At 48.2% G+C, this 12,069-nt stretch overlaps 1 protein-coding gene across 1 annotated transcript; it reads right to left on the bottom strand.

The window, feature by feature from the left end:
• Positions 1–2,384: 2,384 nt before the first annotated feature.
• On the bottom strand, positions 2,385–4,457 carry LOC123447539 (AAA-ATPase At2g46620-like). Its single transcript, XM_045124146.1, has one exon. It carries the CDS (start codon positions 4,067–4,069, stop codon positions 2,585–2,587), a length of 1,485 nt encoding a protein of 494 aa, XP_044980081.1. The 5' UTR covers positions 4,070–4,457; the 3' UTR covers positions 2,385–2,584.
• Between the last annotated feature and the right edge of the window lie 7,612 nt (positions 4,458–12,069).

Here is a 12,069-nt window from a genome sequence, read left to right as displayed (position 1 = left end):
AATAATGTTTATGACGTTGAACACCGGGCCTATTTCATGTCAGAGAAGAAGATGGTAAGTAGAAAATGATTAGTAGATGAGTAATTTTTTGAAAATGTAATAAGCACTTGATATCTTCTTCTCCTATATGTTTGCAGGAGCTTACGCCCTTGAAGATCCGGTCTCATGGGGCATCCTCTGTAATGCAGTACGATGAGCGGTACACCCCGTACATCGAGATGATAGGGCTCCTTCCATTCGTGCAGCTTGTGAGTCGGTCAACTCCCAATCTGAACGCTGCGGCAGTCACAACACTTATTGATCGTTGGAGGCCGGAGACACATAGTTTTCACCTCCGGACCGGAGAGATGACGGTTACTCTTCAAGATGTTTCCATGATCACCGCACTTCCGATCGAGGGGAAGCCTCTTTGTATGAGCACTGATTCCGAGGGATGGCGGCAACAAATGGAGGCTCTTATTGGTATGTCGCCGCAGGAGCCGGAGGTAGAAGATGGAGGGAAGAAAGATAGAGTCCCGGCCGGCGCTCCTTTCACTTGGATTGCCGCGAACTTTGCTCATTGTCCTGAGGACGCAGATGACGAGGTGATCCAGAGGTATGCTCGCGTGTACATGTGGTACGTCATCTCTAGGACTATCTTTGCTGACGGCACAAGCAAGAATGCTCCATGGATGTGGCTGAAGGCGTTGACTGTTTTCGACAACAAGTTCAGCTGGGGCTCGGCCGCACTGGCTTACTTATATCGGCAGGTAATAAATTGTTAGTATTAAGTACTCTCTGTTATCTTTTTCTGCTAAACTGATGCATGCTTGTTGTTATTTGTAGTTGGACGATGCTTGTCGCAGGACGACAAAGGACGGTGGAGTTGGTGGTTGTATGCTCCTACTTTCAGTATGGAGCTGGGAACGCCTACCTGTTGGACGCCCTAAAAGCTCACAATGGAATACCTGGGATGAGCACGGCAACCCTATACAGCAACCTACATGGGCTTACAAGTGGGACTTGGTATCGGAGGTGGCAAGCGAAGTGAACCTATTATACAAGCAATACACCAACGAGATGGATTCGCTTACCCCCGAGCAGGTAAGATGGTTTCACAGTTGACTTCCAGCTTCTATGTTGTGAGTAAAATGAATTGTGCCTTTCATTTTGTGTTGTAGGTTGAATGGGAGCCATATGGTGTCGGGCCAAACTTTGGTGATGCACACACGTTCGATCTCAATCCACTATGCGTGCAGGAAAGACATCTTTGGCTAATGCGTTGTCCCCTTATATGCAATTGGGCGGTTGAGTTTCTATGTTGTCCCCTTATATAAACACATGTTCTTCCCATACCTAAACAACAAAACATACAACCTTTTTTATAAGCAATCATACAATTACAATAACCCTAGCCTAACTTCCAAATAACCCTAACCCCATCATAACCCTAACACAACCAAACATCCCTACCCCTAGCCTAACCATAACCTAACCCTAGCCTAACCCTAAAACAACCATAATGCACACATCCAAACAACCCTAATCCTAACCCCATCATACCCCTTATCCTAACATACAAACAAATAAAACAATATCATATACATCCCACATTTCATGAAAAACTAGGGTTTCCTCAAATTTGCAAAAAAAAGAACACAAAAGATTTTCCTTTGGATGAGAATGAGGGGAGATGTGGGGATTACCTTAGGGGAGTGATTGGGCAACAAATGCCCGGTCCAAACCTTCAGATTTCATGATTTAGAGAAGGATTTGAGGGAGGGGGCAGTGGCTGGGAGAGGGGCTGGGGGAGGGGGGCTGGCCCGTGGCCAGTTAAGTCAATGTGTGGCGCCTAAGCGTTCGGCGCCACACATTACAATGTGTGACGCGTGAGGCTTAGGTGTCAGACGGCCTTGGGGGTGGGCCCTCCTTGCCAGGTGGTCGGGGTGTGACGCCGAACGGCTAGGCGTCATACAGTGTAGTGTGGCGCCTAGGTGTCGGGCGTCACACAAAAGGGTCAGGCCGATGAAATATTTCCCCCGAGGGGTCACTCCGTGAGTTCTTTCCCCCCAGGGGTCATTTTTGTCAATTTTGCCACCCTCGGCCGATCATGCCGGTGCTGCTGACCTAGCTCCTTTTGCCGCCACCATCAAGAGGAAGCGGCAGGGAACCAACCGCCGACGCGTCGTAGGCGGATGTACGAGGGGCAGGCGGATACCTATACACAAGGTGTAAAAACAATACAGTCCTTATGCATCTAGGGGTTGTACCCACAATAAGTCCTTGTCTTTCTTCTTACACTTGTTATTTCATGGACCCTTTTAACAAGCTATGTATAACTTTTGTATATATGTTTAGTATTTTTGTGCCGATTTATGTTGTACTACGAGTGAGTGAGTCACAAGTTTAGTTGGACGGATATCCCATTCTTTTCTTTCTCAAACGAGACATGCAACTATCTACTACCACTCTCTGGAAAGAAAATGTCGTCGTGTCAACTCAAAAGGACAAAAGCATGCAATTCTTTCTCCCTGGAAAATCTAGTGCCACTCGATCGGACGCTGTGCTCTGCTACCCCCCCACCCCAAAAATAATAATAATAATATCACCGCTCCATGCCGTGGTTGCTGCCGGAGCCGCGCCCGCTCACCGCCACCGTCGCCTCGCCTTCATCCGACGGCGCGACGCCGGAGCCCTCCTTCCGGCTCCTCGTCTTGATCAGCCCGTACAGCTTCTTCAGCTCCCGCATCGGCGCCGCGTCCTTGCCCAACGCCCCGCCGTCAGCGCACGCCGCCTCCTCCTCCGCGTCCCAGCTCGTGATCCGCCTGTGCGGCATCCGCTGCGGCGCAGGAGGCGTCGACGCGCGCTGTAGCCTCGTGATGACGGTGCGGAGCGCGCGGCTCGGGGACGCGCGGTTGGCGAGCATGATCTCGCCCAGCTCGGCGGGGCTGGGGCGGCGCTCGCCGGCGGCGATGAACCCCTCCTCCACCTGCGGATACAGCTTGTGGTCCGTGAGCCCCAGGTAGCTTCCGGCCAGCGCCTTGAAGGCCTCGAAGTCGCACAGCGTGAACCGGACGTGCACGTCCAGCCTACCCGGCCGCGTCACCGCCGCCGGCATGGGCGCGACGCCCCGCATCGTGAACACCATCACGCGCTCCTCGCCGCAGCACGAGGACACGCCGTCCATGAAGCTCAGCACCCGCGCCTCCGCGCCGTCGCCTTGGTCTTTTCCTTGGAGCTGCAGCTGCAGGTGGCGGTCGAGGTCCTCGACTAGGATGAGGGAGCGCGGGGTGGTGCGCATGAGCAGCGCGCGGAGGTCGACGTCGGTGCGGGACAGGTCGACGTCGTAAACGTCGTAGCCGAGGAAGCGCGCCATGGCAGCCGCGAAGGTGGACTTGCCGGTGCCTGGCGGGCCGTGGAGAAGGTAGCTCCGGCGCCAGACGCGGCCGAGCCGGTGGTAGTAGGCGCGGCCCTTGGCGAAGCTCTCCAGGTCGGCGCGGACGCGGGCCTTGAGGTCCGGGTCCATGGCCACCGCGTCGAGCGTGGCCGGGTGCGCGAACGGCGCCGACGCCCACCTGGTGACGTCGGGACCGGCGTTGACGAACAGCCTCAGCTCCCGCCTCCGCAGCTCCATGTCGTCGGCCACGGACTCGACGTGCTGCAGGTAGGGCCGGAGCACCCTTGCACGGTGGTGCCGGCGCACGCGCAGCACCAGCGCCTCGCCGTCCTCACGACAGGTCCACGCGAGGCGCGCGCCGAGGAAGGCGTCCCGCGCGGTGTGTCCCGGGCCGAGGCGGAGCGAGAAGCCTCCGTCGGTCTTCTTGGCGGAGGAGGAGAGCACGGAGACGGCGTGGGCGTCCTCCAGCGACGGCAGCGAGGAGACGTAGGCGGTGGCCTTGCGGAAGAGCGGGTTGTCACCGTCGACGCCGCGGAGCCTGCGGGGGACCTCGTGGAGCTGGTACGCCTGCGTGTGCTCGTCGGCCCAGCGCCATAGCCGGCGCAGCGCGTGGAGCGCCGACCTGTGCGACAGCGCCAGCCGCAGCGCCGCCACGGCGTAAGCGATTAGGAGGACGACGCACACGGCGGCCATGGCGTACGTTGAGCTGAGCGTTAGTGCGTAGTACGTGTCGTGTCCGTTTGTGGGGGGTGGCCGAGCTTTTAAGAGGTGGTGTGGAGGAGGATGGAGTTGGCGCGCGGCGGCGATGGATCACAATCACAACTCAACTCACACGGCCGGTCAAATGATGACAGGATATATAGGTGTGGCGTGCTGGAACTGCAAGACAGAGGGCGACCACGTAAAATGCAGGTGTGTCTGACATTTTCGTGTGAGTTCGTTGCTCATCAATCATTCTGCTGCCGCCGCCGGCTCGACTCGTTTGAATTGAATTTGTCTTTGGCTCTGGCTCTGGCTCTGGCTCTAGCTCTTGGCTTGTTCCGCTGTCGTCGTCGTCGCTTGGTTTAATAAGGAGAAGACTTTCCACAAATAAATCTAATCTAATGGCGATGGATTAGTAGAAGTAGTAGGCTCATCTAGAAGACATTTTTTTTCTACAAGACAGTTGGAGGAGATGATTAGTGGACAGCAACACCGAGCTCCAGAAACATTCAGTGGTTAATTGGAGTAGCTAGCTGCCACCAGACTACTCCGGCCGACGCCGACGCCGACGCCGTCCATTGAAGATGCAAGGGGTGTTTCTTTACATGAACCTTTTACCGTAGGGATTAAAAAAGTCCCTTTTAGTCCTTTGTGAAAGAAACATGAAGGACTTTTAGGTTCTAAAATGTGATATTTGGGACTAAAGAAGAAGTCCCTATGAATGGGTCTTTTTGGGACTTTTTTGACACTTTTTTCAATAGTGCCCGTACTCTTAGCATGTTATCTAATAACTTCTAGTACATTACTAAGGGTAATATAGTCTTTTTGCATGTCATTTAATAACCTCTAGTCTTTGTTCTAGTCCCTGAAAAAAATGGATAGAAACTAAAGACTTTTTAGTTGAAACTAAAAAAATCTTAAGACTTTTTAAAGAAACATGACCGTAGTTATACATATACATGTAGCTACTCCAATTAACCAGCCGGCAAAACTAATGAATCAAACCAGCCGGCAACCTATCAAAAACAAAATAAAAAACCTAGTAATGAATCAAACCAGACATTCTAAGTCGACTGAGATTTACGCAATTAATCACGTCGTTATTCAGTCGTGGTATCTTCTTCTTCACTTCTCTCCAACAGCTGCTGCCTCTTCATGTCGACCATTTTTTTTTTAATTATACGTATATCGTACTAGCCGCTGTATATCGTACGTACTCCCTTGTTGTTGTTGGGCAGCCAGGCTGTGTCCGTATACGTGATGGCTGAATACATCCTGATCCTATAGTCGGACGGACCCATGATCCATAATTTTTACCTATGTACGTATGAGCCACTCAACAGATACTAGTCAACTTAATCGACCCATGCCTGCGTGCCTGACAAGAGAAGAATGCGATACCTGGTGAACATTCAAGCCATGCAGTGACCGGTGTGTCCAAACGCCCAACAAAAAATAAGCTACGTAATCAATTCTGACATTGCTTAAGGCGCTTCAAGTGCATTGGTTCTTAAGAGCAAGTATGCTATAAGGAATAAACTAATATATTTTTGTTTAGTTAGAAGAAAGAGAAGAGGAGAGAGAAGGTAAGCGGGCTCTTAGCTAAAAGCTAGCTATAACACGTGCTCCTAGACCTTTTGTAAATATGAAATGTGGATCATATAATAAAAAAGTAGTACAATTTTGCATTGACCTGACCTACGTGCTACAGTAAGAGGTAGCTAGATCGGGGTCAAGTGCATGCCTTGAATTGAGGCAAATCAAAATTGGCACCCATGCATGCATTGACCTGTGAGGATAGAGGGAATTTCCTACTCAGACAAGACAAGTAAGTCACACCCACACTTTTCAAACACAAGGAACCAAGTTAAGGAAAACGACCGAGTTGGTTAGTAAACGCAACATAAAATATACTGTATATTCTTCTCACGACTTGGTTAGCAAATAATCCAAGGCGCAATCTCGAAAGGATATATTGGAGTATATATATAGTGCTTAAACCTAGCTTCACGGAATGGAATGGAGCGGAGGGGAGAGATTTCGAACAGGGTGATAGTCTGTGCACGAGTTTACGGCGAGCCACTCGTGGCAGGACCTGCTCTTTGTTTTTGGGTGCTGATGATTCGCTTCCACGAGGTCGTCAAATTACTCAGTGACGCCCTTGTTTAACAAAGGGACGAATTTGGTATCCTATCTGGCATGGTTGGACTCAGCAACGCTCTTTCTTAGTATTTCCGTCATTTCACAGTGTAGTGCATATAATTTCATAAAAAGGTTAAACCTCACAAACTTTGATCAAGTTTATAAAATATATTTTTTTTCATTTTTTAATAAATGATGGATTTTATCAATTAAAAATAAAGCATCAAGAAAATATAAATACAATGAGTACACATCCCAGATAAAATACAGACATCCAACTCGAACACACAAATAAATACTTACGTCGACAAATAGCAAAGTCATATAAAACCAAAGATATATGCATGCGAGGAAAAAAAACCAAAACGAGCAGATTCTGCACCAACAATTTCATAACACCATATGAAGAACGAGTCTCTTCAACAATGACACATTCAGAAAGGAAGCGACACTCAAATGCCGCCGTCATTGGATCCAACTATCCAAGGTTAAATGCAAGATTTTTATCAAGAATCAGTTTGAGCATGTGCGAGCAATGCCTTCAACAAGGTTGTCGGTGCTAAATCCGGCATATCTCGAGGTAAGGGTTCAAAGCTAAGCGTCTTGGAGCAATGTTAATATGGACACGAAATTTTACCCCGGTCCAGGCTCTCCCGAAGAGATAATACCCCACGTCCTATTCTTAACTGTATTGATATGGGGTATAGTACAGAGTGTTGGAATTATGCCCTAGAGGCAATAATAAATGTATAGTTATTATTATAATTCCTGTATCAAGATAATAGTTTATTATCCATGCTATAATTGTATTGAATGAAGACTCATTTACATGTGTGGATACATAGACAAAACACCGTCCCTAGCATGCCTCTAGTTGGCTAGCCAGTTGATCGATGATAGTCAGTGTCTTCTGATTATGAACAAGGTGTTGTTGCTTGATAACTGGATCACGTCATTGAGAGAATCACGTGATGGACTAAGACCCAAACTAATAGACGTAGCATGTTGATCGTGTCATTTTGTTGCTACTGTTTTCTGCGTGTCAAGTATTTATTCCTATGACCATGAGATCATATAACTCACTGACACCGGAGGAATGCTTTGTGTGTATCAAACGTCGCAACGTAACTGGATGACTATAAAGATGCTCTACAGGTATCTCCGAAGGTGTTAGTTGAGTTAGTATGGATCAAGACTGGGATTTGTCACTCCGTGTGACGGAGAGGTATCTCGGGGCCCACTCGGTAATACAACATCACACACAAGCCTTGCAAGCAATGTAACTTAGTGTAAGTTGCGGGATCTTGTATTACGGAACGAGTAAAGAGACTTGCCGGTAAACGAGATTGAAATAGGTATGCGGATACTGACGATCGAATCTCGGGCAAGTAACATACCGAAGGACAAAGGGAATGACATACGGGATTATACGAATCCTTGGCACTGAGGTTCAAACGATAAGATCTTCGTAGAATATGTAGGATCCAATATGGGCATCCAGGTCCCGCTATTGGATATTGACCGAGGAGTTTCTCGGGTCATGTCTACATAGTTCTCGAACCCGCAGGGTCTGCACACTTAAGGTTCGACGTTGTTTTATGCGTATTTGAGTTATATGGTTGGTTACCGAATGTTGTTCGGAGTCCCGGATGAGATCACGGACGTCACGAGGGTTTCCGGAATGGTCCGGAAACGAAGATTGATATATAGGATGACCTCATTTGATTACCGGAAGGTTTTCGGAGTTACCGGGAATGTACCGGGAATGACGAATGGGTTCCGGGAGTTCACCGGAGGGGGGCAACCCACTCCGGGGAAGTCCATAGGTATTTGTGGGGGTCACACCAGCCCTTAGTGGGCTGGTGGGACAGCCCACCAAATCCTATGCGCCTAGGAAGAAAAATCAAAGGAAGAAAGAAAAAAAAGGAAGAAGTGGGAAGGGGGAAGGACTCCCTCCCACCAAACCAAGTAGGACTCGGTTTGGGGGGGGGGGGGAGAGTCCTCCCCCTGGCTCGGCCGACCCCTTGGGGTTCCCTTGGACCCCAAGGCAAGGTCCCCCTCCCTCCTCCTATATATATGTGGCTTTTAGGGCAGATTTGAGACGATTTTCTCACGGCTGCCCGACCACATACCTCCATAGTTTTTCCTCTAGATCGTGTTTCCGCGGAGCTCGGGCGGAGCCCTGCTGAGACAAGATCATCACCAACCTCCGGAGCGCCGTCACGCTGCCGGAGAACTCTTCTACCTCTCCGTCTCTCTTGCTGGATCAAGAAGGCCGAGATCATCGTCGAGCTGTACGTGTGCTGAACGCGGAGGTGCCGTCCGTTCGGTACTAGATCGTGGGACTGATCGCGGGATTGTTCGCGGGGCGGATCGAGGGACGTGAGGACGTTCCACTACATCAACCGCGATCTCTTATCGCTTCTGCTGTATGATCCACAAGGGTACGTAGATCACTCATCCCCTCTCGTAGATGAACATCACCATGATAGGTTTTCGTGCGCGTAGGAAAATTTTTGTTTCCCATGCGACGTTCCCCAACAGTGGCATCATGAGCTAGGTTCATGCGTAGATGTCTTCTCGAGTAGAACACAAAAGGTTTTGTGGGCGGTGATGTGCGTTTTGCTGCCCTCCTTAGTCTTTTCTTGATTCCGCGGTATTGTTGGATTGAAGCGGCTTGGACCGACATTACTCGTACGCTTACGAGAGACTGGTTTCATCGTTACGAGTAACCCCCTTTGCTCAAAGATGACTGGCAAGTGACGGTTTCTCCAACTTTAGTTGAATCGGATTTGACCGAGGAGGTCCTTGGATAAGGTTAAATAGCAACTCATATATCTCCGTTGTGGTGTTTGCGTAAGTAAGATGCGATCCTACTAGATACCCTTGGTCACCACGTAAAACATGCAACAACAAAATTAGAGGACGTCTAACTTGTTTTTGCAGGGTATGATTGTGATGTGATATGGCCAACAATGTGATGTGATATATTGGATGTATGAGATGATCATGTTGTAATAGAAATATCGACTTGCATGTCGATGGTACGACAACCGGCAGGAGCCATAGGGTTGTCTTTATACTAACATATGTGCTTGCAGATGCGTTTACTATTTTGCTAGGATGTAGCTTTAGTAGTGATAGCATAAGTAGCACGACAACCCCGATGGCGACACGTTGATGGAGATCATGGTGTGGCGCCGGTGACAAGAAGATCGTGCCGGTGCTTTGGTGATGGAGATCAAGAAGCACGTGATGATGGCCATATCATGTCACTTATGAATTGCATGTGATGTTAATCCTTTTATGCACCTTATTTTGCTTAGAACGACGGTAGCATTATGAGGTGATCTCTCACTAAAATTTCAAGACGAAATTGTGTTCTCCCCGACTGTGCACCGTTGCTACAGTTCGTCGTTTCGAGACACCACGTGATGATCGGGTGTGATAGACTCAACGTTCACATACAACGGGTGCAAAACAGTTGCGCACGCAGAACACTCGGGTTAAGCTTGACGAGCCTAGCATGTGCAGACATGGCCTCGGAACACATGAGACCGAAAGGTCGATCATGAATCATATAGATGATATGATTAGCATAAGGATGCTTACCACTGAAACTACTCCCGACTCACGTGATGATCGGACTTGGGATAGTGTAGGTGGATCATGAACCACTCAAATGACTAGAGAGATGTACTTTTTGAGTGGGAGTTTAGCATGTAATTTGATTAAGTTGAACTCTAATTATCTTGAACATAGTCTAAGTCCACTTTGAATATATTTGTGTTGTAGATCATGGCTCACGCAAGTGTCATCCTCAATTTTAATACGTTCCTAGAGAAAGCTAAGTTGAAAGATGATGGAAGCAACTTTGTAGACTGGGCTCGTAATCTTAAGCTAATCTTACAAGCTGGAAAGAAGGATTATGTCCTTAATGCTGCGCTGGGAGATGAACCACCCGCTACGGCTGATCAGGATGTTAAGAACGCTTGGTTAGCGCGTAAGGAGGACTACTCAATAGTTCAATGTGCAGTCTTGTATGGCTTAGAACCGGGACTTCAACGTCGCTTTGAGCGTCATGGAGCATTTGAGATGTTCCAGGAGTTGAAGTTCATCTTTCAGAAGAACGCCCGGATCGAGAGGTATGAGACCTCCGATAAATTCTATGCTTGCAAGATGGAGGAAAACTCGTCTGTCAGTGAACATGTGCTCAAAATGTCTGGGTACTCAAACCGTCTAGCTGAACTGGGGATTGAACTCCCGCAAGAAGCTATCACTGACAGAATCCTCCAATCACTGCCGCCAAGCTATAAAAGCTTTGTGTTGAACTACAACATGCAAGGGATGAACAAGTCTCCCGGCGAGTTGTTTGCGATGCTGAAAGTCGCAGAGTCTGAACTCCGTAAAGAACATCAAGTGTTGATGGTGAGCAAGACCACTAGTTTCAAGAGAAACGGCAAAGGCAAGAAGGGCAATTCGAAGAAGAGCGGCAAGCCCGTTGCCAATCCGCCGAAGAAACCCAAGGCTGGACCTAAGCCTGAAACAGAGTGCTTCTATTGCAAGGGTATGGGTCACTGGAAGCGCAATTGCCCCAAGTATCTGGCAGATAAGAAGGCGGGCAAAGAAAAATCAGGTATATTTGATATACATGTTATTGATGTGTACTTAACTAGCTCTCGTAGTAGTGCCTGGGTATTCGATACCGGTTCTGTTGCTCACATTTGCAACTCGAAGCAGGAACTGCGGAATAGACGGAGGCTGGCGAAAGACGAAGTGACGATGCGCGTAGGAAACGGTTCCAAGGTTGATGCAATCGCCGTCGGCACCGTGTCACTTCAACTACCATCGGGATTAGTGATGAACTTAAATCATTGTTATTTAGTGCCTGCGTTGAGCATGAACATTATATCTGGATCTTGTTTATTGCGAGACGGTTACTCTTTTAAGTCTGAGAATAATGGTTGTTCTATTTCTATGAGTAACATCTTTTATGGTCATGCACCGAATGTGAGAGGATTGTTCATATTGAATCTCGATAGCGATACGCATATACATAACATTGAGACCAAAAGAGTTAGAGTAAACAATGATAGCGCCATATTTTTGTGGCACTGCCGCTTGGGTCATATTGGTGTAAAGCGCATGAAGAAACTCCATGCTGATGGACTTTTGGAGTCACTTGACTTTGATTCACTTGACACGTGCGAACCATGCCTCATGGGCAAGATGACTAAAACTCCGTTCTCCGGAACAATGGAGCGTGCAAGTGACTTGTTGGAAATCATACATACCGATGTGTGTGGTCCAATGAGCGTGGAGGCACGCGGCGGATATCGTTATTTTCTCACCTTCACTGACGATTTGAGTAGATATGGTTATGTCTACTTAATGAAGCACAAGTCTGAAACATTTGAAAAGTTCAAGCAATTTCAGAGTGAAGTAGAAAATCATCGTAACAAGAAGATCAAGTTCCTACGGTCTGATCGTGGGGGTGAATATCTGAGTTTCGAGTTTGGTACTCACTTAAGACAATGTGGAATTGTTTCGCAGTTAACACCGCCTGGAACACCACAGCGTAATGGTGTGTCCGAACGTCGTAATCGTACTTTATTAGAAATGGTGCGATCTATGATGTCTCTTACTGATTTGCCGTTATCGTTTTGGGGTTATGCATTAGAAACAGCTGCATTCACTTTAAATAGGGCACCATCGAAGTCCGTTGAGACGACACCATACGAACTGTGGTATGGCAAAAGGCCAAAGTTGTCGTTTCTTAAAGTTTGGGGATGTGATGCTTATGTCAAAAAGCTTCAGCCTGAAAAGCTGGAACCCAAAGCGGAAAAGTG

Source organism: Hordeum vulgare, chromosome 4H, assembly GCF_904849725.1.
Source record: "Hordeum vulgare subsp. vulgare chromosome 4H, MorexV3_pseudomolecules_assembly, whole genome shotgun sequence".
Lineage (NCBI taxonomy): Eukaryota > Viridiplantae > Streptophyta > Magnoliopsida > Poales > Poaceae > Hordeum > Hordeum vulgare.
Note: the sequence above shows the minus strand (reverse complement) of the source record. Positions and strands in the feature narration are given on the sequence as shown.

Excerpts from the sequence above, each read along its gene's own strand:
- LOC123447539 (XM_045124146.1), bottom strand. The coding sequence starts at position 4,069 with ATGGCCGCCGTGTGCGTCGTCCTCCTAATCGCTTACGCCGTGGCGGCG.